The 27,842-nt window shown below is 48.4% G+C and overlaps 1 protein-coding gene across 2 annotated transcripts in view; it reads right to left on the bottom strand.

Moving 5' to 3' along the window:
* Positions 1 to 15,564, bottom strand: part of LOC144799656 (zinc finger protein 10-like) — a 292,331-nt gene extending 276,767 nt beyond the window's left edge. For both annotated transcript variants that reach the window (XM_078671110.1, XM_078671112.1), the window contains exon 1: positions 15,350 to 15,564. In XM_078671110.1, the coding sequence (XP_078527236.1) occupies positions 15,350 to 15,373 (24 nt within the window). In that variant the 5' untranslated portion in view covers positions 15,374 to 15,564. The remainder of the gene's footprint in view (positions 1 to 15,349) is intronic.
* Positions 15,565 to 27,842: the final 12,278 nt, after the last annotated feature.

Below are 27,842 nucleotides of genomic sequence, written 5' to 3'. Positions count from 1 at the left end.
GCACCACTAGTGGAACACTTCACTAGCCAAAACCACAGTCCAGAGAACATACGCTGGAGGGTTGTTGAAAAAAATCAATGCTAATCCCAGGGGTGGGTCCATGACATCTGCCCTCAACAGGAAAGAATGCAAGTGGATACACACTCTGAACTCGGTGGCAGCCGGTTTAAATGAGCATGAGGAGATATCTAAACAAATGGGTCTGTTATAGTACCCTAGCATCATGCAATTTCTGTATACTGACTCCACTTTAGCTATTGTTAGCCTTTGGTTTTTCATGAACCCCTATCCTATTCTTGTTACAATTTTAGCTAATAACTGTACCAGCATTGTCAAAATATTTACATCGCAACAAATGGGTTTGTTATAAGTACCCTAGCATCATGCATTTTCTGTACACTGACTCCACTTTAGCTATTATTAGCTTTTGGTTTTTCCTGAATCCCTATCCTATTTTCGTTGAAATTTTAACTAATAACTGTACCAGTATTGTCAAAATGTTTACATCGCCCATCCCTTTTTAGACAAACGCAATCTATGTACCATTTCGTGGTTACCTTACTTACTGTTGGCTTTCACATTTTGTAAAAATATTTTTGTTGGAATTTTAACTGATAATTTCTTGTTAGCCACTGTAGGAGAGTAGGGTCTGCTTTCCTATGGTCACCCCAATTTTTGCTTTTTGCTTCACTGGTTTTCGACTTAATGTGGCTGTGGGCCTGCTAATCAGACCCACAGCCTGCTGCTCTCTCTCTAAATTCACAGACATGTACTTTAGGTACAACACCAATTTGGTACTGGACACCTTATCAGCCCCTGTACAGTGTACTATTGGTACCTAGGGCATAGGTGCATCCAAGGCCTACCAGGGGCTGCAGCATATCTTTTGCCACCCCTGGTTGGCCATCCAAACTGACATAACTGGCTGATCACTCAGCTGGGGCAAGGTCGTGTAATCACCCCTTGCTTAGATATAGTATACCTGTATCTAAACCTATATCTGGACACATATATACCTATAAGTCACTCCTATGGCAGGTCTTAACAATCCTGGAGGCAGAGTGCTTGGTTTTATGTGAGGTGGTGCTCTAGCATGAGCTGAGCCTGTCTGCAGCTTTCGGAACCATTTCCTTAAAGCTGTTCCAGGGTATTGCCATACCATATACTCTTCAGTGCATTATAATCCTCGCGGTTATTGCTAACTTTGGTTTGGCTTTATCAAAACATGTCGTGTAAGGTGTCATACTACCCCCTCGCCAGTTCTGGCGATGGGGGTAGCATTCCACCCTTCTAGAGGGAAAAGACATGCTACTTTACTTAAAACGCGATTAATCCTAACCAGAGCCTCAGCATCACAAAATGGATGCTGCTGCCCCGACACAAGTCTGGCCTCCTGCTGCTGACCGAAACCTGGCAGGGGAGGCTTGGACAAAGAGTTTCCTGTCACAGGGAGGTGCTACACCACCCCAGACAGGAGATAGTGGATTGGAGCAGGGAGGGTTGAAAGAAACTAGACACTGCCTGGGGCACACAAGGTGTCCCATGCAAAATCCAGTCAAACCGGTTCTGGGGCACTCCAGCCCCAGCTCTGGCGCGAAACTGGACAAAGGGAAAGGGGTGTAACCACCCCCTTCCTGGGTCCCACACATAGGAGGGACCTAGCAGGTAATTCAGCCCCTTGATTTGGAATAAAGGTAGGAGCTGTTGAGTTTAGCCTAAAGGCTGCTTAGTCCATGCTACCCCTAGGATAGCTTGTCTATAAGGTTGACTTTACAACCACCACCATAAGGGATTGTTTGGACTGATACAAGATGCTCACTAGAATAGTGAACATCATACATCAGGCCAACTTCTCACATTAGCATACGTCCCGTCTTGTCCACGCCGCTATAGTAGGAGTGCTTGAGTCTCAGTGCTGCATATTCTGCCCTGTCGAGGTCCAGCCCCTCCAGTTGTGCTTGTACCGCCGTTAACTGCCGTCAGACTCTTGGTGCCCCTGTCCAGCTATGCACTCTTTCCAATTCCAACACCTGTGCTGAGAGATCAGCCCTTTTTTAGGTCTCAGCCTGTGCTTGCGTAGTCTCGCTGGCGAGATTTAATGAGATAGAGAGAATATCACTAGCGAGGTTAAGCCCCACCCCTCTTCTCCATTGGCTGGCCTCCTAAACGGTGGCCAGCGATTGGAGAAGAGGTCCTAGTGATGTTCTTCTTTCTCTTTAAACCACGTCCTTTTCAGATTGGGTTCCTTGACTTACTGCTTCAGTAAAAAGTTTCTTATCCTCTTTATGGGTCCAGATGGCCCCATAAAGAAGATAAGGAACCTTTTATGCCACAGGAAGTCCGTGCGCCCAGTCTGAAAAGGACGGGGCTAAACGACAAAAGGCAGAGCTTGTTTTTTTCCGTAACACCGTGCTGATCGAGACCGTCTGATCTCTGCACCACGCTGACATACTATTGGGCTCTATGCACCCTTGCACCATGCTGGAACTCCCTAATGCAGAAGTGTATATATATATCCCCATGTGCTGTCTCATGCACATCCATCCATGTATGTGGCATGCACCTTCTGTGCCTTCCCTTGTGCTGCCCTTCATAATTCCTCTCACTCGTCCCATGTGTTTCTTCAAGCATCCCTCTTATGTGCAGCACCTCTTGTGCACATCCTTCATATTCTAACGTTTGCATGTTGTGCACTCCTCCGCATCTAGCAGCGCGTGCGTTTCCTCACGCACCAATCTGCATCGAATCTCTCACTCTCCACTGTGGCCGCTCTCGTGCGTTCGGTGTACATTGTACCGCGAGCTCATACTGTGCGCGGTTCATGACGCCGCCGGCATCCCTTACGTCATGCAGACGTGTGCATTTCTCAGGTTCGTTCCCTCACACAGTCAGGTGTTTGCGCCTCTCTGCCGCCTTGTGTATTTTCCCTTTTACACCAGCTTCCTCTCTATATTTGCACACACTCCCTTGTCCCTGCTCACTCCATCCAGAGCTGCCTCTCCCCCTCTCTATCCCCAAAAGAGCTGCCCCACACACTTTATCACTAACAGAGCTGCCCCCCACCCCATTCACTCTAACACTTAAGTGTCGCCCTTCCTGTTTGTGGGTGTTCCACTGCTCACTCCTCTATATTTTCACGCACACTCCCTCTCAATCCATGCAGAGCTGCCTCTCCCCCTCTCTATCCCCAAAAGAGCTGCCCCACACACTGTATCGCTAACAGAGCTGACCCACACACTCTAACCTCACAAACTGTCTTCCATCCTGTTTGGGGGTGATCCACTGCTCACTCCTTTTTAACCACCCCAACGCCCCGCCCCTCCCTGCTCGGAGTCTCTGCCCTCGAGCTCTCAGTGTCTCCAGTATGCCCCCTCGCTGCACAGCATCAGTACCTCCACGCCCTCCGCTATGCAGTGCCCCCCTTGTGGCGTTGAGCCCCCTCTCGTGCGCGCAGCCTGTCCCGGCTTGAGCTCTGCCTGTGCCCCGGGCCTCTGTGCACGGCACACCGGCGGGAGCCCGGCTGCTACCTCCGCACCTAGGCTCAGGAAGCGCGAGCGGCTGCCGGGAGGAAGGGAGGGAGGGCTAGGAGAGGAGGGGCAGTGAGAGGCAGCGGGGAAGCGCACAGAAGAACTCCCCGTCCGGCAGCAGCGCCTCTAGCAGCACCCAGCCTCTTGCCCCGGCACGGACAGCCGCCACCCATGGGCACCGCTGCCGCCCCTGCTGCTGCCCATGGCGGCCGCCCTGCTCCTGGTGAGTACATGGCTTCTCTTACAGTGCTGCCCGCCGCTTCTAGGAGCTGTGCCCCCTGCCAACGCATTGAGAGGAGTGAGTGCTGCGGGCACTTTGCAGGGGGAGACGTCCTGTCAGGATGGGTGTACGCGGTCACGACGACTGAAGGACAGCAGCTGTCAGGAAAGTCCCAGAGTAACTTGTCAGGACGGGTGGACGCAATCTGTCCGGAAGAGCTGAAAGTGAATGATGGAGGGTCGCCTGACAAGTGACTTGCTACGACGGGTGGCGTGTTACATCACGATGGACTGAAAGTGGCATAACAAGCTGGGTGGAAGGGGGGCGTGGTTTGGCGCTGATGGTGACGGGCGCTACGCGCTGAGCTCCACGACCAAGCCCTTCATAATCCTGGCATATAGCGCCTTGAGACCCCATCTCCCACTAAACGGTGGGGGACGGGATTGCCCCCCTTTGAAGCTGTGGTTGGGAGCTGAGCTTGCTCCGAGGACCCGACGGAGATCACCGGCGTGCTGGCCGGTGCACAGGATAGGTCGACACCCAAAATGGCGGACGGAGAGGAGCGCTGAGGCCCCAAGCGCCCGCGGCTGAGAGCGGACCTAGGGCCGCGCCCGGCCCTCGATCGTCACGGCGGTGCCCGGCGGCACGGCACGGAGAAGCGGCTGGGGGCCGGAGAGACCGTAGGCGAGGACCGGTGGGACGTCGGATCGGTCCGCACTGAGGCTGGGCCGCCGCTCGGGGACCGGCCGACACGGAGCTATCGATGGCGGTACCCTCCGGGGCTGTCCTCGTGTGGTGGAGCTGATCGGGCGGGCCTGGTGGGCGAAGAAACGGTGACGGCCGCGACTGGGACTGCGGTCTGCGAGGTGCCGGGGGCGGGCCCACCCCGCTGCGGCAGGAAAGGTGAGCCACCCCCTGCGAGCTGCTGGCCGCCCCCCCGGCACGCTGAGAACGGGGACGGCCGCGTAGAAATCACTAGTGCGGCGGCTGCCGCGATACTTTCCTGGGGCGGTGAACGACGGGGGACGCCATTCTGTGCCTTCCTAGTCCCCCATATGCCACCAGATGTGCGCGGCCCGGTGGGGCTTGGGGGACCTATAAAGACTTTGCGCTGGAGGGCCTAGAGAGACTTGCCGGGGCTGCAGCCTGAGAGCAACGGAGTGACGGCATGGAGACACCCCCGGGACTGGCCGGATTCATGGCGAAGGTGTGCCAGCCTGGGGACTACTGAGCGCTGCAGACGACGGCAGGAAGCGGCGGCTGGTGAAAGCGCCGACGCGGCCCCACACTTTGCCGTGGAAGTCTGGAAGAACATTACCGCTGCTGCCGGGGTGGGGTGGGGTGGTATACGCAGCGGCCCTGGCAAACGAAGGGAACTGGGCGAAGACCCCTGGAGGAGCTGTGGGGCCCCATGGACATGCAGCAATCCCCATTGCACTGCCGACATCTGAGTTGCTCCTAGAAGCGGTGTATGAACAAAGCACAGGTGGCGCTGACCGGGGGGGACAAACCTGCAAACGCTCAGGACAAACACTACTAAGCCCCTGTACTACAGAACGCGGCCGCATTATACCCGCACCCTGAGGCCTGAGGAGAACCCACACTACGGGACACTCATCCTGGACACCTGGGGTGGGCCTTGACGACCATGGTCGGCTTGTACCGAAATTTTCCGGAACCTTGTAGTTGGGCTTGCAGCAGTGACACGACCTGGCCTGATCAAGGTTGCTGGGGATACTAACTGCGTGGCCGTGGCCCAGACGGATTCTTCTCTGGACCGTTTTCCCCCCAGCCGCTTTCTTCTTGAACCTGAGCCCGGACTCTCTGGACTGCAAGCCGGATGGGTGTTATCGTCGTGGCCTAGGGGAGTCGGGCGGCCTGAGGGACATCAGTGTGGGACGGTACCGCTCTGCCAAAGTGAATGAGGAGAACGGCGACTCCCTAACATGGGGAAGCTTAAAGGGAACAAGAGTGGTGCTCAACCGAGCTCTGATAGTGAACTGCCAGACAGAGGGGAGCAAACGGACCCTGGCCAGCTACGAGACCCCCAATTGCAGCCCCAACTAGACAAAATCCTGACCGCGATAGCGGATTCCCGAACAGCGCTGCAGCAAGATATTGCGCAAGTGGCCACAGGACTGGGTCTGCTGAGAGCCGATCATGGAAAACTGTCCGACAGGGTTAAAACGATAGAGGGTGCACTCCACTCCCTAGAACCATCGCAGAAAGACCTTAAAACCGCCATGACAAACGTACTAGAGCGTGTTGAGGCATTAGAAAGAAGAGCGGAAGATGCCGAATGGCGTAATCGACGGAACAACATTAGGATAGTGGGCCTGCCAGAGAAAACAGAAGGGCCAGATATGGTGCAATACCTTGAGACTTGGCTCCAAGCGGAGGTGGCGCCGGAGGGTCTCTCCACTTTCTACACACTGGAGCGTGCACACAGAGTCCCGGCTAGGCCCCCGCAGCAGGGTCGACCCCTCCGTCCGGTAGTGGCCCGCCTATTGCACTACCGAGATAGAGACCAACTGCTTCGACAGGCACGGGTGAACGGCCCTTACCAAGTAGGGAATAGCAAGGTTAAAATATTCCCGGATTATACTTATGAAACAACGTCGGCGGACCTCTTTCCTAGCTGCCAAAAGAGAACTGCGAAATGAGGGGTTGCAATACTCCCTCCTTTTCCCGGCTAAACTGCGAGTCATTGTCGATGACAAGAAGTGGTTCTTCGACACTCCAGGTGACGCGTGTGCATGGCTAGAACTATACAAGGCCGGAAAAGATAACAACGAACAGAGAGCGAGACCTGCCACAGAAGGGTTACGACCGCGGAAATCACGAAGGATCCGTAACAGGCAGAGGGGGTTTAGGAGACCTTCTCCATCACAAACGGCAGCAGAACGAAGAGATGCCTTGGGAGCAGTATCCGCATTGTCAGGAACTCAGGACTCTCCGTCGCAGGATGACATAGAATCGGAAAAGGGCAGCGCAGAGTCGGACACTGAACATTCAGAGACGGACAGCGTAACCTTGCCCAAAGTCACCCCGGAGACGGCAGACGGCATGCTGGATGAAGGACAGACGAGTCTGGTGAGCTACAGGGGACTAAAACGAAGACTGTGGTGGACTTCCTGTTGTGAGCTCTGGGAGGGGGCTGACGATTATTGATGGGAGATAGGTGGCGGTTGGGGCATCTTCTAATTTGGGCTTGGTTGGACCGTGAAGAGTGCGATAGGAAGGCGGCGGCCCATTGGCGCACGACCCTCCCTCATTGCCCTTAAGGCATACCCACAGTGCCTGCTGTTGGGGTAGTCATTTGTTAACGTTCTTGATGGTTTGGATGGGAGCTAGATGGAAGTTGCTAGGTCCTGTTCTTGGGGGGTGAGGGGTTGGGGGTGTTCAAGGGATCAAGGGGGAGGGCTCATCACCGATGCATACGCATTACCACGCTTAGTTCACCTAGGGAGTGGTTGGAAAGGGCTACACGGGGCACGGTGGGACAATGGGTGATTCTGCTAATCTGCGATGTATAACATGGAATGTGAGGGGCCTTCACACCATGACGCGGCGACATAAGATACATGCCTACCTGGTGCGCAGAGGGATACATGTAGCACTACTCCAAGAAACACACTTAACAAGAGCTGAAGGGGTGGCACTACAGCGTAGGTGGAGGGGCCAGTTATACAACACCACATACTCTGCATTTGATAGGGGTGCGCCAATTTGGATTCGAGCGGGGGTCCCATTTCAGGTAACTAAACAGACAGTTGACCCTGAGGATAGATTTGTGGCCGTTGAAGGGAGGCTAGGGGGTAGGGATATTGCTTTCTGCAGTGTGTATGCCCCTAATGTTGATCAGCTGACCTTTTTGGTGAAATTGTCTGGTTCTTTGGCGAACTTCCTTGCGGGCTCAATAGTGATGGGGGGTGACTTTAATTCCATAATGGACATCTCCCTAGATAGGTCGCATCCCACCCTGCTTGACTCCCCGGTACACCGCTTGACCAAGGGCAGACTAGAGTGGCAGACACGCTGGGGGTTGGTGGATGCCTGGCGTGCGCAACACCCGAATGGCTGAGATTACTCCTATTTCTCGGGTATGCATGAGCTACACGTAAGACTGGATGCAGTGCTGCGCTCCTCGGGAGTGATACCGGCCGTCACACGGACTGAATATTTAACGAGGACGATCTCTGATCACAATCCCCTAATGGTCACCTTAAGATGGATGCCGGAATTATCGTGCGTCCCCACTTGGAAATTGCGTCCCGAGACGTTGGACGACCCTCTTTTCCACACTGCGCTAGAGGAGGGAATTACTCAGTTCTTTGAGGAGAATGCTGGCACAACCGCAGCAAGGGCGACTGAGTGGGACGCCTTCAATGTAGTCATAAGAGGGATCTGTATTGGGAAACATGCAGGAACACGGAAAGTACTCCTAGAAGATTTAGATAGGGCTGACAAGGCACTCCGCAACGCGGAGACCTTGAGGCCCGGTCACCCCGAGCTACAGGAAAAGGTTAGTGAGGCGAAAGAGAAGGTGGCAGTAGAAACGGAACGCTTGCGTAGCTTTGACCATAAAGCCTACACAGTAAGGACCCATGCAGAGGGCGACAGAGTGGGAACTATACTGGCTTGGCTGGCCAACCCCACAAAAAGAGGATCCCCCATTGTAACCTTACACACAGCGGAGGGTAGGGAGGTTTACTCTCAGGGTGAGATACTACAGTGTTTTACGAACTATTACGAAGATCTCTATAAGAGTAAATTAATAGCCGGAGACTCGTCATAGATGTTTTTTTGGAAGGTCTACTATTGCCTGAACTAGACCATAAGCAGGCGAAGGAATTAGGAAAGGACATAGAGTTGGAAGAAATACGAGGCGCCATTAAGCACATGGCGCGCAACAAAACCCCAGGACTGGACGGATTGCCCGTGGAATTCTATGGAAAATACGTTGACCTTTTAGCACCGAGACTCTTGGAAGTTTACAAAGAGGCGAAAAAACTAGGACTACCACAATCTATGAGAGAGGCGCTAGTGATCCCACTACTAAAATCAGGGAGGGAGACCACCGACACAGCATCTTTTAGACCGCTGTCGATGCTAACCACCGACTACAAAATACTGAGTAGCGTCTTAGCATCCTGACTGTTGCGCCACATGACCACGCTGATCCATGAAGACCAGGCTGGGTTTATACCTACGCGTAATACGACTGCGAGCATCCGGCGGTTAATTCGCCTGCTGGAAGAAGACCACCCAGAGGCACGACAACCACTGATATTGTCGGTAGACATAGAGAAAGCTTTCGATAGCTTGGAGTGGAAGTATCTTTACAAAGCACTGAGGCGCTTTGGTGTGGGAGAGGACTACCTACAATGGACGAAAGTGCTGTACACATCGGCGGTGGCCAGAGTGAGGCTGGGCACGCTGATATCCTCACAGTACCCGGTGGAAAGGGGAATGAAGCAGGGGTGCTCGCTGTCTCCACTGCTCTTTGCCCTGGCGGTGGAATCCCTCGCGATATCGATCTGGTCGGGAGCCCACTACGGGGGGCTGCGGAGTAGGGATGGTCAGCAATACATATCGCTCTATGCGGATGATCTGCTGCTCTTCCTAGAAGACGCTGGCAAGGCACTGGCAGGTGCTGAAAGCTTACTGGCGAACTTTGGGGAACTCTCAGGCTTGAGAGTAAACTGGTCCAAGACGTGTTTGTTCCCGGCGCGGCAGGGAGAAACACAACCTTCCCTGGCACGGGTGGTGAGATGGGAGCCTACTTGTCTGAAATACCTAGGTGTGTATATCTATCACACGACGGATGCCTTACTGGAAGGTAATATTGGCCGCGGGATAAGAGCCCTGAAGGGCAGTATGGCCTTTTGGTCCACCCTCCCACTGTCAGTAGCAGGCCGCATAGCGTTACTAAAAATGATAGCGCTTCCTAGATTCCTCTATTACTTTCGGACATTGCCAGTGTGGATACCTGGCTCCATTTTTAAATCACTGAAGTCATTGATAATGTCCTTCCTCTGGGGCACCGGACGGCGTAGAGTGGCGCTAGCGACGCTCGTAAGACCTAAGTTGGAGGGAGGACTGGCGGTCCCCGACTTTGAGCTGTATTATCTAGCAGCCCAACTGCAGATTTACAAGCAGGAGATAGCACGAGAATTTCGAGGACCAGAACATAAAAGGGGTCGAGGTATACCTCGCCATGTCCTTTCCTTTATAGCATTGCAACAAAGACTAGACCTTAGGGATCTCGCACAGGAGGAGAAAACAATCAGGCTGTGTTGGAACCGATCGCAACGACGGGCGGGTGTATTACACCCGTATGCCCCCGAAATCCCGCTAGGTATGGTGACGGCACTACCACACGGCGGTACTGGTCGCAACTGCAGGCCTGGGAGGAAGCGGGAGTCCAAATGCTGGGAGATTTGTACAAGGACGGGGCGCTGTTGCCCTATCAAACACCTCTGGAAAGGTTTGATCTGCCGAGAGGAGCTTTCCTGCTGCACGCGGCGCTGACGAGGGCAATACAAACACACTGGCGGGAGGGCCTGATGGAACCAAAAACAACGATGGCCTGCCAGTACACCATGATGGCGGCGGGGACCTTCAAAGCGGTCACGTGTCTGTACTCTAGGATGCTTAATGAAAGATTGGCACCCCTGGGAACACTTAAAGGGAAATGGGAAGCAGATATAGGAAAAGATATCCCGGAGACTGCGTGGGCACAAATAGTGCGGAGAGCCTGGAAGGGTACAAGAAACGCAAGATTCCAGTTAGTCCACTTCTATATTCTTCACATTTTTGACGCTGGGGAGGATCAAGAAATATTTCAAAGGGAAAGGTCGAAATGGTCCACGACTAACGTGCTATATTACCTATACGGAGGAACCGGAGGGAAGGAACTTCTCCCGGCTACCAAGATTACACTGACCGCGTGGCACAGGGCGACCAAACGCATGGGATGGGACAAGAGACCCACCCGGCAGACGCCGCTGTGGCACTGTAGATGGCTGGGGGAACTTAACAAATTGAAGGGATTCCGACGTTGGGATGACATCGGCATCTCAACAGTAGGGGACGTGATCACAAGGGGAGAGTTTAAAACATTTGACGCACTGCGGCAAGACTTTGGCTTACATACCACACAGTACTACAGATACACGCAACTGCACCATGCATGGAGGGCACAAAATATCACTCTCACAGACATCCCAGAATACGCGCCGCTGGAGGGTAGGCTACTGCAGGAGCAGATAGGAAGGGGGGCAGTATCCCTTACATATAGAACGCTGACCAACAATATGCTGGGTACCTTGCAAGACTTGCGCGCCAAATGGGAGGCAGATGCCGGGGCCATGGAAGACCTAGACTGGGAGATGGTTCTGATGCACCCGCGCGACGTCGCGATTAAGTCTAGGCTTCGCCTCATACAGTTCAAGGTGCTACACAGAGCCTACTTCGACAGGGTACGCCTCTTTAAAATGGGGAAGGTCACGGTCACAACATGCCTTAGATGCCATCAGGAGGAGGGCGATTTCTATCATACTCTCTGGGGTTGCAATATCATACAAGTGTATTGGGAAGGAGTATTTGTGGAATTGGATGAGATATTAGGAACTACGCTACCACGCGACCCTAAGCTGGCCTTATTGGGTTTGACAACCGAAGTGGACCTGACCCGCCCCCTAATCATTTTTCTGGTACTGGCTTTGGTTGTGGCAAAGAGAGACATTGCACGATACTGGGGAGCTGCCGAACCGCCAAGCTTAGAGGAATGGAGGAGAGGGCTTGACTTATACATGGCGGCGGAGAGAGTGACCTACAAAGCCAGGGGCTGCCCAAACAAGTTTCGGAGAGTTTGGGCAAAATGGAGACAATACCACGGATTGGAGTGAAGTCGCAGGGAACCTAAGGGGGGGCCTCGGGGGAATGGTCTGGTGAGACAGGCCCGACGGAGGAGCCCGGGGGGGGACAATGTCATGGAATGTATTATACAACCCAGATAAGACTAGTGTATGACAACATATCAGGAGAGGGTGGGGAAGACCTGGGGGAGGGAGGGAGGTGGACATGGAAGTGGCTGTTTCGGGGATTGTTTTATTTTTATTTTTTTCTCAGTTTTATGTACAAACTATACGTCTTGTTACAACTTTACGCTTTTTACTTGATTGGACTGGGATCCTGGGAAACATAAAACGAAAAGTTGCATAACTGGCGGGCATTGGCCGAATGTTGACGCCAGCCCGTGTACTTACCTTTCATTTGTGATACTTTTGATGCAACAATAAAAAGTAAAATTAAAAAAAAAAAAGAAATATTTCAAAGTAGATGATGCAGCGTGCCCCAGGTGCACGACGACCGGGGTGGAATAGGACCATATGCTATGGACTTGCCCAATGTTAGGTCTTTACTGGAAGGAGGTGGGAGATACCCTGAATGAGATAACTGACCGGCAGCTAGAGTTTGATATGGCCACTGGCATTCTGCACTGGTTCCCCCATACGCCCAAGACCAAGATCACTAGAAAATTTATAGACATGGGGCTACTATTGGCAAAGCGCGAAATTACGAAGCACTGGAAAGCAACAATAGGACCCAATAGCGCCAGGTGGAAAAGCGAGTTCCTCAGATGGGCCAGCAGTGACAGCACGATACGATATCAACTTGCGAGTAGACAGCGAAATGAGAAAATGCTGGAAGCAGCACAGACATATGAAGAGCTAGTACAGGCTCTGCGCGACTATGGGACACCGGACGAAGAAGCAGAATAGATGGCCGATTAGGGAATGGCCCGAGACATGACAGGCTCATCATACAGAACAACACACGGCTGCTCCTGCGCACGCATATTGCAGTAGGCAGATATAACTGAACGCATCGGTGATGGGGGATTGGGGAGGAGGGAGGGAGAATAGGGATTAATTAGTAGATAAGTAAGGGGTGCTATGAAACCTAGGTTACATTGGGACACTGATAGCATAAGTTGCCTTGTAGACATGACTCGTATTGTATGTACAACTGTTAGGGCTTTCTGGACTGGCAGTGGGAATTAGTGCTAGTGAGGGTTATGTAACGGACTATGTATGTTTTGTGGAATAAAATCAATAAACTACGTTTAAAAAAAAAAAACAAGCTGGGTGGAAAGTGACCAGTCAGGAAGGGTGGAGAGTGACCTGTCAAGATAGGTGGGAGCGGTCAGCGCCTCCACAGTGCCCCGGATGCTTCTTCACAAGTGATTTTTAAACTACATTGGCTCTTGGAATTATGCTCTGGGGCTCTGTGTATGTGTGTGGCTCTGTGTGTAGCTCTGTGTGTGTGTCTGTGTGTGTGTGTGGCTCTGTGTGTGTGTGTGGCTCTGTGTGTGTGTGTGGCTTTGTGTGTGTATGTGGCTCTGTGTGTGTGTGTGGCTCTGGGTGGGTGTGTGTGTGGCTCTGTGTGTGTGTCTCTGTGTGTGTGGGGGGGGGAGTGCAAATGCAATAGGTCTCGCATTTGCATGAGATTAAGCTATTAGCATTGTAAATGACAATGCCATTTATTTATCCGTTTTCAAAACCAACACATAAATAAAAATGTTGTCATTTACAATGCCAATAGCTCTAACTTTTGCAAAGGCGAGACCGTTGCATTGTAAATGCTTGTTCTTTACACTCCTTATTCCCTCTGCCCCGCCCCCTGCGCTCTTTCTTTGAATTGTTTTCATTCATTCCAGACGGCTGGCTTGCCCTGGATCTTACTTCTGCATGGTATTCCACTAAGCTGAGGTCAGTGGCTTAGTACGTAATCATTTGCTTGTTAGATTCTCATTGTCGGTGTGATATTAGTGTGTGTCTGTGTGGGTATAATGCCTTTGTCTACACTGTGGGGGTGTAATAAGCAGTTGGGGCGGGGTTGCAGGGATCTGGAACTTTCTATGGGTGATGGTGCTCGAAGAAAAGGCCAAGATTTCCTATTTACCTGTGTTATGCAAGAGAAAGAACTTCACTGGTTGGCAATTCCACCTTCTACTCAGACAATTTAGTGACGGCAAGCAGTTGTGGTACCTGTGCCAAATGATATGGAGCAGTTGCAGAGCCACAAAGTTGGTCTTAGTTCATGTCCGAGGCAGGGCCTTTTCTAATGTTTTTAAATCACAAGTGGAAATCAACTAGAAGTCAATGAAGGAGTTACAAGTACCAAAAGAGCTGCTCGATTATTGTAGTTTATTTAAATGACCCCAGGCAGGGATAGAAGTCAGTTTGGTTGGTTCCTTTCTAGGTGAGCACCTTATGTAGTCTGTACAGAATGATAGTGGTTTAAACAGTGGTAGTGCTGTGGCATTAAGCCTCAATAGGAGCCGGAAGGAATAGGAAATAATTCTGATACTAGTTACATACACGCCCACTTGAAAAGAGAATAGTTAGAAAAGAAGAATTGGCAAAAATAAAAGAAAGCCAACTATAGAAAATACAACTTTGCAATTTTATTTGTCCCGATTGGCACGTTTTTGCCAGTCACACGCTTTCTGTTTGCAGGGCATTAGAAGTTAAAAAGAACATATGGTACAGCAATCAAGTCAGGAGTAGTGGGTGGGCACAGATTAATTTGAAAATAATCAGTGTTTGGTCTCTGCTCCACACGAAGGAACAGAAATTATGCTAGGCCTGCAGTGACTAGTTATGAGACTGTAAAGAAGAGTGTCATAGAAGCCACAAAATTGTAAGCAACGGGCCGGCTTCAAGCTCTTTTTGTTAACAACAGTGTCATGCAATCGATACGCATGCGCTAATGCAGGGCTTTAAGTGAGCTGTGTCTCACCAGTGCGGAGCACCGGCAGTTTTTTAAAGGAAACCCTCGAAACGGGTCTCTATTGAGCTATGTTCTGTGCCCTGGCACAGGCGGTCCGGTTTTTTCAGACTGCAGAGACAGCAGGCACATCCATGTGCGTGTGCTCACACTGCTCACTTCTCACTAGTGGAGAAGTTACAGCATGTCATGCCAGGTGAGCGTTTTAGGGAAAGGAAATCCTTTAAAGAGAGTCATTTTCTCTCTGGATTTCCCTTCTCTTTTTGCGACTCAGGAGCAGCAACATTGTTGTGGTGTCACCGGGGCTTTAAGTGGAAGCCTTTTCAATCTTATATACAAGTCACAGTTGCTGCTTATTTATCTTATGCAACTAACAACAATTGACAAAGCCAATAGTCCTGACTTGTTGTAGGTATGATGTTACTTGTTGTATCATATATCTGGATGCAATGACAGACGCAGCAAAATACTAGTCGGGTGACACTATGCTAAGCACAGATAAATTTTGGCTTGGTGTTTTTAAGCCACGCCCTTACTTACATTGGCCACACCCCTTTGAGAGACCCCCATTTTTTTCATCCCACTTAAAGCCTTGCGCTAACGCATGCTATCACAGGCTCGACACTACATTTTAAGTCCAGCTTTTAAAGAACTGAAATCTTCATCTAGTGAGCTTAAAACATGGAAAAATATGAAAACAGTGGTACAGCATAAAACTTAACCTTTATCCACAAAATCAAAAGTTTTATCACGTAATGTTATAACAACATAATTTCAGTTCGGTAGATGGCAAGCAACTCACCTCATCAAGATCCCGTCCGGACATTTCACCTAGATGCTTTTGGATAGATATAGCTGCTGTTTTTTTTGTTTGTTTGTTTTTTTGCGTTTAAAGTTAGAAACCGAAGAATGTCAACAGAAATGAACTGTTAAACAAGACCCGAGATAACTCAAAAGGTTCTTCCAACTACCGGTATTCCCTCGTTTGCAGCTCTCCGTCTGTCTGTAAACGCTTACCCCTCGTTTGTGCGCATGCGTATCATTAAACGCATGCGCACTATCCTCTGCCTTAATACCGGTATTTTTAAGCTACCCGGTGTACTGCGGTTGTAGTGCGCATGCGAGTCATTGTACGCCTGCGCACTGTGTAATTTGTCATTCAATAGGAAGCTCCCGCGGCAGCAATATCTCCACCAGTTATTGTGGTACATTAACCAGTCTACACGCTTCATGGACCAGGCCCGGGAGTTTAACCCTTGAGAAGCCCAGAGGACAGGAGAGGCTGGTACAGTTACTGCGCACTATGTAACTTGTACCTTCTGAAGCTCCCCGTGGCATAGGGTGACCAGGCGTCCCCGTTTTGCCAGGACGGTCCCTGTTTTTAACCAGCTGTCCCAGCAAATTTCAAGAAATTTAGCTCATGTCCCTGTTTTTGGAGAGGGTCGACTGAAAACGGTGGGAGGTGTTTTTTATGTTTTACAAAGCAGGGATAGTTAGCAGTTGTTTCAAGAAAGCAATTTAATTAACAGCAAGCTACTGGGCTTAAAAATTGCATTTTGTGTATGTTCTTACTGCCTGTTCTGTAATTCTCTGCTGAGGAGCCCTCTCATCGCTTGAAGTAAAATTGTAGTCCTTCTATTTTTGTGAAATGTCCCGGTTTTTGGCTTTAAAATTCTGGTCACACTACCGTGGCAGCGTTACCCGTGGTCATGAAGAGCGTTAGCCGGGATGCAGCCAGTTGTCTAAGTGGGCAGATCAGCAGGGCACGGCGTGCTCCTACTGTTTTTAAATGATAGAATGCGGTATTCTGTCACTTAATGCATCTAATTGTGCTCACCATCTGCTTGTCGGTACCCCATGGTAGCTGTCGGCCTCTGGGACAGGGCAGGGAGTCCAGTAACTTGCAAGCCCTCGCGTGGGGCCGGAGAACCCCCAGCCTGTTAATGGCGTGGGAGCGCCAAGTTCGGGAGGTCGCCCGGTGTATATACAGATTATGGGGCCACCTCAATGGAAGGCTTCTCTCAGTGCCTTGGTGGCCTGCTGCAGTACGCTGCGTGGTTGGTACTGTGGCAATCTGGGGTGAAGGCAGGTGAGGTAGACGGTTAACTGCGCAGTGGAGAAGTGCTTGTCAGTCCCTGCTTGCCGCTATTGTAGTGTTGGCAAGGATGTGAGTGACCCAAATGATCACAGTACACCAGTTGTGAGTTTTAATCCCTTCTACGCTCTGCTGCAGTGTCTTTTTATTCACAAACTTTACGTGGCACTGGCCATAACACTGGCTCGTGCCAACAGGTGAAACAGGTGTCCTCCCCAGTGGCCCCTAACCAGTCTGCCATCCCCCCACGACACTACAGCCTTAATCCTAAACTCCCCTTCAAATGGACATATCACTGTTTCACCCCCTCCTTTTTGTACTTAAAAATGCGTCCCGGGAAGGCAGAAATAGCTAAGGCCTATAGATAAGACTCGGCCTTCCCTTGCCGTTCGAGGACGGGCGGGTAGGGCTGAGAAGGAAAAGGACTGTCTTTTCCTTCTTGCTCAGATCAGACAATGACAAGTCTCTACTTCTGCTCTGCTATTGGTAGGGCACAAGTCCTAACAAGCATTTACAATGCAACGGTTTCGCCTTCGGAAAAGTTAGAGCTTTTGGCTTTGTAAATGGCAAACTTTTTATTTATGTGTTCGTTTTGAAAACAGATAAATAAATGGCATTGTCATTTACAATACCTCACAATTTTAAACTTAAATGTTGGTCTATTAAGAAAGACAGCCGTTCCACTAATGCAAAGATGTAATTACAAAAAGAGGCGTTGGGATTTTAATATCAGTCCCCAAACCCTTAATAGTGTGTACATACTGCTGGAGAACAATAGTTACATCTAAAGTTTAGAGACAAAATTACTACATTAAGGCGCCTAATTCTAGCTCTACGCCTTAGTTCTTTACAGATCTAGAGATGCTAGAGTTCTGGAGTGCCTTTGCAAACATTTGTCACTGAAAATAGCCAAAGTTGTCGATGCAGGGGTGAACCAGTAGAGAGTATAGACGGGCAAGCAGGAGGCAAAAGCTAGTGCTTCCGAGCAAGTAAGGTGACATTAAAGGATGCAGGAATCAGGAACGCTCATTTAATTATTTTATTAACAATCAATAACAGAAAATACATCAACAGCAGTATAAAGAAATAAACAGCAATCGTAGCAGAAAACAGAGGTCACTTGCTTGAAAAGGTGCAATAGGGTTTTCTAGGATCGAAGGGGGACAGAACGGGATCAGTATACAATACAAGTATACAATACAATGTACAAACAAAACAAAGTGCCACAAGTGAGGATGGGCTATTAGAGGCAAGATGGGTCTTTTTAAAAACACTCAAGTGTAGAGAAGTACACGGCTACAAAAGAAAGTCTGTCTAACCAAGAGTGGCAGCCTGCGATTTAGGATAATTTACAAGCATCCACGTGACATCAGAGTAACTGGGGCAATTTTTAGAATACTACAGGTGCCGCTAACACCTTAGGTACATAATCCACCCTGCTCCTTGTACAAGACTAGATATTCACTGGTCCAATGCTATTCAAACAATGTGCAACAATGTGCAAACGATGAAGTTTTTTGCAGAACGCAGTTTAAAGTTCCAAGCCGCTTATTTATTACAGAACCGAACTTTCAGGTGACAGTTTAATGCATTCTAGGTATTGTTGTCTTGGGTTGCTTCCAGTGAACTAATTGGACTATTACACCAGATAGCAACTATCTGAACCTTAAAAACCCATTTCTAAAAACAGTGACCGTCATGATATTGTGCGAGTTGGCCACCCTAACAAGGAGACACTATATATCTAAAAATCGCATACTAGTAAACCGCTGAACCAACGCATCTGATACTCTTGTCTATATCTGTTAAAATCTTCAATTAAATATTGGTATTCGCACTATCACATGCACATTTGCTCTTGCTATAAATAATAAGCGTTGGACAAATATACCAAACGATCAGGTACCATCAATTCCACCTTTATGAAACCATTACACAGATTCTATTAAATAAAAGAAACCACACTACCAATGACAAGCGCGGGGGCAAGGAAACTCGCAATTACTATACATAAAGTAAAGAACCCGAGCATGTTTACGGAAGGCATCCATTCCACCCTGTATTCCTCCTTATAAATGCAAATGTCACTGCCTATTACCTACACTACCAGACCGTTTAATTGCTCCCTCCCCTCCCGCACCCCGCCCCTCAACGTGACATTTACCCCCATTCTAGTTCGCTGACACGTCTCATTTACTGTCACCGCCAACCTCTATTCTACTTTTGTCTGCCCGGTAGCAGCAGTCTCTGGCTCACCTGTGCTGTCCCGGCCGGAGGTGGTAGGCTAGTTCCTCACGCTGATGATCACGATTTCCGCAAAATTTCCTCCCCCTCCCTGCACAAGATGTCGACCAGCAGCTGTCACCTGTATGCTGGAAGTGACAGTGGTAAGGATAGAGGACTTCCGATGACAGCTGTCCAATACCATGGATACCAGATACGGAAACGATCTCTCACTAACTAGTGTGAAAGATCGAAAGAAAAGACAGACAACAGTGCGATAAAATTACGGCCATCTTGAACGTAAATAGGCATCGCTATGTTGAGGTGAACTCCTGATGTGTTTAAAAAAAATATATATATAATAATATTTTCTGAAAAGTACAATAATTATAAGGAATTTCTTTTGTTACCCTATGTCATTGAATTATGTGAATTTAACGAGGACGTAAATGCAAATTCTAATGTCACTCGTGAAAGGGATGGAACTATGAATACGCTAGCGCTCCATTTTTCAATCCCACCGGCGGTGCGATGTTCGCGCCGCGGGTCACGCACAGCTGTCTGCTCCTCGCCACGCAAGTACAGACGGCTTTAGTGGGAATAAACAGTCATTTATTTGAAACAATTGTAAAATACTTTATGGAAACCAGCGGTGTATTGCATTCAAATAAATGCCAAGGCGGGCTGATGGAGAGCTGAGCTGGGGCGTTAAATCACCCTGCTTAGGAATTCAGCGACTGCGAGCAGACAGTAAATCCGCGGTGGCACTATCTGGCGACGGCGGCGGCAGCGCTTTGTGACGCCGGCTCTCTGGCGCTACAGCACCCTCTTACCCACTACACCCCGAGGCCCTCGTACCCACCGCGCCTCGGCAGCCCGATGTATGTATGCGACACGGGACTGTGGAGCGGCGGCCGCTCCCGTTTTTCTTCATCCTCGGTCACTACAACGTAACCTTCTCTTACAGCAGTCACTGGAACGTTACAACAAAATAAACAGGAGACTTAACAAGTAAGCTACTGCCGGCCGCCATCTTCTGAGAAATGAGCAAAACAAACATGTAAAAAAAAAAACGCCGCCCACCGCCGCATGACGATCGCAAAGGGGCGGGATGAGTAAAAATCGCCGGAACGCCCACGAATCTGCTCCGGCAATGACGGACAGATCTCTCTTCCAATGGCTAGCCTCCATTTATGGAGCTAGCCAATGGAAGAGCAGGCGGGACAAAGCCCCGTACTGTTCTAACATAAGATTTCGCCTGCGCAAACGCTGCTGCGCAGCGGACGCCAGGCGACACCTAAAAAGAAGTGGGGGGGGGACGCTGACGTCACGACAGGAAGTGACGTCACAAAAGGTGGCTTGCACCATCAGACTCATTGCCTCCCCTCGTGTAGTGACCGAGGTATTTTCAAATAATCGGTCTGATTATGACCATTGCCCACCACCATCTCAGCATATTTCAGCCTAATATAGTGATATTTAGGCCTGTTTCTGACTTTACCTTTTTTATGGCAGTGCTGACTATTGCCTTTGACATGCTTTCATGTTATCTTGCTTTGCAATTCATATCATCACCTAGACATAGTGATGTGTAGACCTGAAGGGGGTTGCCTATTGGCTTTGGCATGATCTTATGCCTTCTTGCATACTAATTTTGGATCTTTGCAGGAGTAGAGGCCTATGCTTGAGCAACTCCATATTCTAAACTGCAGCCATCTTCTGAGCCTCTTTAAGTGAGAGGTGATGTTTTAATTCCTATCTGTTATTCGCTCTTCCTAAACTAGAGAGGACCGGTTCTTAACAGAGGAATGTGCTCACTCGATGCCGGAGTCATAGCAAAACGCTTGGCCAGCTGCTTGTTGTGCTCTCTTGGTACGAGGTGGTACAGGAATCCAGTGAGAACGGTAGGCGGAGTTTTCTAGAAACTTCGATGGATAACTGCATTATATATTAGAGAAAGGGGGTCCAAGAGAGGGTGAGATGCTGGTCTGGTGGGTTTTGGTGGTCTGATGATACATCACGGTGCAGTCGTGTTTGTGGAACAGAGTCCTGACCCAACCAGAGAGGGAAAGAGAGAAGGAACCTTCTTCAGATGTAAAGATGCCTAAGATTATGGTCAGGTGTTCCATGTATATCTAACTTTATCTAACTATGTCTTTTATTTTCAGGCTCTATGTATATGTATGTTTTGGTGATTGCTTCAAATGTTTACTGTGATGTTTAGTTATTTCTTTCTCTTGTCATCCTATTATCATGTAATAAAGAAACATTAGAGCATATAATTTGTCTTTATTCCTTGTGAAGGAAGGTCAGGCTCCTTTTTTACCAAGTGCTCACGGAGGGATGGGTAAGTTCCCCTTCAACGGGTAGTTGTTGATACGGGAGGGAAATTGGCTCCCAGCAGGGATGTCTAAATTCTAATTATTCTATCCAATACATTGCTAGGAGGAGCATGCGCTGTGTACCGTCTCGGATGGGGAGTTGTGATTGGCTGTGTACCCTCTCAGATGGGGAGGGGTTGTGACTTGTTATTTGCGAGCTCCTCGGCAATGGTCTTATATGTTGTTAGTTTTATTCCTTTCTTGGGTAAGAATTGTGAAATGTGGTGTCTCTCTGGATCCTGAGAAAGGATGTGGTAAGTAATGGCTTGGTGACTGACAGAAGCACCAAAATATACAGAAAAGCAGGTCATTACACCTCGCTCACCCCTTAGATGTGATTTTATTCTAATTCCTTTAGAGTAAGAAACAGCCTTCTCCCCCTCCTGCTTTACATGCTGTGCATTTTAAAAGTAGTGCCATTTTTAGGTCGAGGACCTTCGTCGGAGAATTAATGTTTTTTAGACGGGGCTTGAACCCGCCTCTCTCCTCCATTGGCTAGCTTCCTAAACGGAGGCCAGCCAATGGAGGAGAGGGGCATCACTCCAATCAAGCCCCGTCTCTTTCGGATTCGGGGGCGTGTTTTTGGCGTTCTTTCCACCTGTGACGTCATCCGTCACTCAGAACGCCAAAACACGCCCCCGAATCCGAAATTTGTGGAGCTTTGCGGCCGCCATTTTGCATTTTGCTGCTCCCTTGTCCCGTCCGTCTCTGGCATAGATGCTGCTTTGGAGATCCGTGAAAATGTGCTTGGAGGAAGAAGGCTTTGGATCCTCGTCGCCCGTCAAATCCCTCCACGGCTACTTGTTTGGGGCCGCCATTTTGCCAGAGCCGTAATGAGGGATTGAGCTTTTTCCTCCAAGAACGTCTGAGAAATCAGCCCGGAACTCCGCGGCTCCGATTAACCTCCAGCCGCCCCAGCTCTGCCGCCGCCCGGAGCTGCCTCGCTCTTTTCATCACTGATCAGAGAGGACGGGCCCGGGGCCTCCCCACCGCCCGGTAATTACTGCGGCTCCGCGTGGAAGAAGAAGCATGGCGCTCGTAGGGGTCCTTCACCGCTCTCTTTTTAATCTTCAAGCAATTAAAGGCCAATGAAGTCAACCCTTTATTGTGCACAAACCTAGTAATTAAAATCATTCCGGGAAAGGCGTGTGAACGCCTGGAGCGCTCTAAAAAAGGATATCGCTTTTCCCATCAGCAGTGTGGACTCTGCCTGCACCAGAGCGAGCCATTCATTTTCTTACACGCATTCTGCTTCGGGGCACGTTTGTGAGCCGCCAATAACTGCGCGGCCTTCTGCCTTAAAACATATTATCACATTCGTCGCTACACGGACACAAATCCTTTTCTTGTCCCCTCCCCCACAGGATGGGTCAGTGTTTTGTGTGCGTTGCAGGTCGAGCCAACCGACATTTCATATATCATGCGTGTTTACACTTGTAGCGCTTTAGTTCGGCCTCAAAGCGTGCGCACTGTGCGCTTCAATGCCAGGCGCTAACAAAGCGAGCAAACATGCCGATGATTTAAAGAGGCAGAACAGCGGCTTCCGTGGTCCCAGGAAGGCTTACACACGGGGCCCTTGGTGATAAGTGATCAACTGAGCACGCAGTGTCAGGCAGGGCCTCGAGGAGATGTGCTATATTCATTAAGATGCTTTATAAAGTGTTACGCATGATGCGTAACGCCTCTCCTTACGGTTACTTCGGAGCGCTTGAAGGGAGAGGAATGAACATGCACAAAGGCGCTAGGAAGGGGAGGGTAGAGTCCAGACATGATTGAGTACTGTATTCCCCCCCCCCCCTTCACCCCTAGAACAGTGATCTTTCCATCGCACCCCTGTTCTGTGGTGAGTTCACTGGAAGGCAAGTGTGAATATTCCCGAAGCTTCCCGAAGAGATGGTTGTCTGTCTGTCCCTCCCATCCGAGAGTGATGCTGCGTTTAGGACCGTGCACACCCTCCCCCCCCCTCTTCCACCCGGTTGGACCGGTGTTGAGCAGACATTGGACCTGGAGGTCTGATTGGACGCAGTCAAATGCCACTTTTCGCGCACATCCAATGCCTGCGCCCAAGTATACTTTGCGTTGGAGCATCACACCTGAACTTTTACCCCGCCATCGCCTGAGACCCATAAGTACACGGGATTTGAGGCTCTCTTTAGTGAAGTCAGAAAACTTAAACTCGAATTTCAACTTATGCCCAGTGAACCCAGTTGTGTGATCTTCGTCAAATTTCTTCCGCACCTTCGAGCTCCTTACCTGCCGTAGGAGCTTCATAGCGCCGCTTTGAAGCATCATTGCCGGCCCAATATATACAATGATTGGCCCTCAGTAAAGTTATCCCGAAACGTGGCTAAGATTGGCTAAGGGCAATTTAGTTCCTTGCCAAAAAACTCAAGGAAATGGGGCCTCTTATCAGCGCAGGTGCCAGTAACTAAAATGAATTCCCATCGCTGTGCGACAAGAGACCGAACATCTGCTTTTCCGCAAGGGACTGAAAACAGCACTTTTTCAAAACAGTCCTTTCGGTGTGAACATAAGCTCATTCGGGAGCTCATTCCGAGGGCGCCAAGAGCTTATACGCCTCGGCAACAAACTGAAGCGACTTTTGGGAGTGAGCTCTCGCATTGTAAAAAAGCTTCCACATCACTGCCTCTGCGCTCAATTGATTTGCTTTTTTCCTCCAGCGGTGATATACCTGCGTCCTGCTTTGCCCGCCTTTGCGCCCCACCGTGCCGTCATGTGTGAGCTCCCCTGCACTGACCCCCAATTGTACTGAACCACGCGAATCCCACTGTACCGTCTCCTTGTGGCCCTCCTGCACGGTTCTGGCATCTCCGGTTCCCCCGACCCCCGTCCCTCTTCTCCCAGAAAGCATACCCTGAGATCAACATGTTCCAGAGAATGAGAAGTTTCTCTGGGAATAGGCGCTTCGGAGGAGGTGGCTTCAAACGTGGCCGAGGAAAAACAGCCAAAGTGTGGGACGGAGACAAAGTAAGTACACTCTGTGCCTTCTCCATGCCCATTTTTTTTTTTAATTGATGTACCAGATGGGCACTGTTGAACAGCTGCTGCCCATTGCTGTCCATACGCTCAAGTCTCTATCTGAAGGGAAACAACATGTAACTTTTGCCCAGCACAGTGTCAGAGCGCTTCACAATAGGACAGAACTGAAACATGAGAACATTACAACATTACTAGTGAACAAATTACAAAAGCAAAAGTTACATTACATGAGGCAAAAGTGACAATCGTCTAATGATGCCATAGTTGGGGAAATTGGTTCTTGTTTCACGTTAAATAGAATAATTGCACAGAAAAAGAAAATCTAGCGAATACAAGGATAGTTCCGTATCCTTAGGGCACGGACAAACTTTTTTCTTGCATGCTTTGTTCCTACGCCGCCCAGCCTCCGGGATGTGGGCCGAATATGGCTGTGTATTGTTATAGACACTGCATGTTATCAACCTTTGCATAGAAGTGGGTTGGATGACCGTGTACCCTGTGCCTTTTTCTAATTTCGCAATAAAAATATTTTCAAAAAAAAAAAGTGACAATCGTGAGCAAACGTTGCATTACAGGACGATAAAGTGGCAAGTGTGCAGGTTACAAAAGCGAACAAAGTACACGTAGAGGTATAATACTGCAATAAATGGAGGACACTCAAACACGAACAAACGTTACGTAGGCAATGGTGGCACTTGTGCAAGTATCGAAAGCAAACAAAATGTAAGAGGTAGCAAACAGTGTGTTACAAGTTGTCGGTTGTGCTGGCACACGTAGGTCTAGTGTCGCAACAATTGAGGGATGGGTGAGACCGCATCTCGTGGGTTACCGCATCTCGTGGGTAGCAACAACTAATATGTCCAACTGAGCCATTTTCAAGAGATTACTTTTATAACATAACCGATCGGGCTATATTACATGTCACTTCTTGCAACCATAGAACAGATTTAGTAGTAGTAGTGGGGGCAATCATGCATTCCCTGTGACAAAAACAACTGTTGTATCTGGGCATATCAGGCATCCCCATGTGCAATAAGGGAATGTGTTGTGGGGGGTGTGTGTGTGTGTGTGTGTGTGTGTGGTGTGTGTGTGTGCGTGTGTGTGTTCGTATATATATATAGATGCAGAACGGTCTGAATGCGAATGAGGCACTGAGTGTCCACCTCTAATTCCGCATGAGTTTATGACTCCATAGCGGCGACTTCTCATTCCCTGACCCACCCTTTCCCTAACATCAATCTCACTTGTATATATTCTTAACACAATCCCCCCCCACCTTTTGGTCACTTATCACCGTACACATTCCAACACTTTCACTTTGGAATATATGGACACTCCTGCACAATTGCATACCGACTGTCTTAGACCACAATCACCTTAACATGTGCACGCTCATTGGGCGTCTTATTGGCACCGTAGATCCGCGCACGACTTCATGCCCCTCTGCCCACTTGGGCTGGATCCTTTCCACGCGGTACGCCACCTAATAGGCAATAGCCACCATTACTCAGGAACAATAACTCCCCGAGTAAGCCACATTGACTGCCTGAGCACATGTTCACACACAAACACATTCATTAGATTGTGCTTTCTGCATATACAACCTAGTAGGCAGATGGTGAGGCGCACATATATATTAATTTGTGCTTTAATCTGATTCTGATTTCATTTTTCGTCTGTGGTTTCTTCAATAACACTGGTTCTAGTGTGATGTATATAGTATTATTTCGATTTTGTGATTATTCAACAAATGTGATTTAACCTAAGCATAATGTTAGCGAACTAAAGTTTCATCTACCTTTGTAACTTTGATTGACTGGAAGAAACACTACACATACTCACCATGACTCTGTATGTCCCAGGCTGTATGTAACTTTTCCATTGCTGTGGTCGCTAAGTCAGTTTCCATGACAATCAGTTTTGGTTTACACCTTGTTTCTAATTTATACTGCACCGTAGAGATTTGCGATGTTGTGAGCAAGGCGGACACGTCCGCCGAAACAAGTCGTCCATCACGGAGGAATAAAAACACTTATGCTTGAAACCTTTACCCACGGAGTCAGCTGTTGTTTTATTCATTGTGTTATTGTGTTCAGCAGGATTGGCATCGATCTCTCTCTCTCTATATATATATATATATATATATACATATATATATATATATACATATATATATATATATTCACTGAAAAAACATAGGTTTCAGGAGTTATATAGTTAGGAATTAGTTTTTAAAAAACCTTTGAAATTCACTCAAAAAACTATAAGTTTTAGTGGTGTTATAGTTAGCTGGACATTTTACTCATACAAAACCAATGAAATTGCTCCTATATAGTTAGTTGTACTAACTATATTTCACGCACCCGCAATCCACTGCTGATGATGTCACATATTAGATCATTCATGACATGGTCAATGACATCACTGATGACATCTCAAATGACATCACTTTTAAATGCTAATTCCTAACTATATAAGGCCTGAAACCTATGGTTTTTTCAGTGAATTTCAAAGGTTTTTTAAATGCTAATTCCTAACTATATAAGGCCTGAAACCTATGGTTTTTTCAGTGTTTTAAAAAAAAAATTGATTGGTTGAGTGGCTTATTAAGTGTATCTTAGTGAATACATATATTAGCGAGTAATGTTTAAATATTTAAATATATGCATGAGTGATGTAATATGTGACGTCATCAGCAGTGCATTGCAGACGTGCAAGTTATAGTGAGTCCAACTAACTATAACGTGGGAATTTCAATGGTTTTATGCGAGTAAAATTTCCAGCTAACTATAACTGGTGTGAAACCTATGGTTTTTTCAGTGAATTTCAAAGGTTTTTTAAATGCTAATTCCTAACTATAACTGGTGTGTAACCTATGGTTTTTTCAGTGAATATATATATATATATAAAATTTCTATGGCAAAATGAAACCCCTCATTTTGTTCCTTTTCAAATTAAATGTATTAAGTGTTACCACTTTATTCCAATCAAGATGACTTCAGGTGTGCCATTCTTTTGTCATAAGTAAGACTGTTAGCGTTCTAGTTGTTCTTTAGAACACTCTGGGACATTCTGTCATTGGGCTATAGTTGGGCTACATCTGGCTGATATTTGGGCTACATTTGGGCTCTTTTGTCTCTGGTGGCCATCTTGGGAGACTGCATATCAGAACTCTTTTAATGAAATATAAGAGGATTTGAGAAGTCACTCAAAATGTGCCCTAATTTTTCTTTCTTCAGCACTAATCATAATTTCTATGGCAAAATGAACCCCCTCCTTTCGTTCCTTTGCAAATTAAATGTTTTAAGTGTTAACACTTTATTCCAATCAAGATGACTTCAGGTGTGCCATACTTTTGTCATGTAAGACTGTTAGCGCTCTAGTTGTTCTTTAGAACACTCTGGGACATTCTGTCATTGGGCTATAGTTGGGCTACATCTGGCTGATATTTGGGCTACATTTGTTTTTTTTGTCTCTGGTGGCCATCTTTGGGCTACATTGGGCTACATTGGGCTACATTGGGCTACATTTGGGCTCTAACATATATATAGCCCAAATGTAGCCCAATATATATTTTTTCAAAGTTAATTTTCGTA

This window comes from Lissotriton helveticus, chromosome 12 (assembly GCF_964261635.1).
Source record: "Lissotriton helveticus chromosome 12, aLisHel1.1, whole genome shotgun sequence".
NCBI lineage: Eukaryota > Metazoa > Chordata > Amphibia > Caudata > Salamandridae > Lissotriton > Lissotriton helveticus.
The sequence above is the reverse complement of the archived record's forward strand: the minus strand, read 5'-3'. Positions and strand labels throughout refer to the sequence as shown.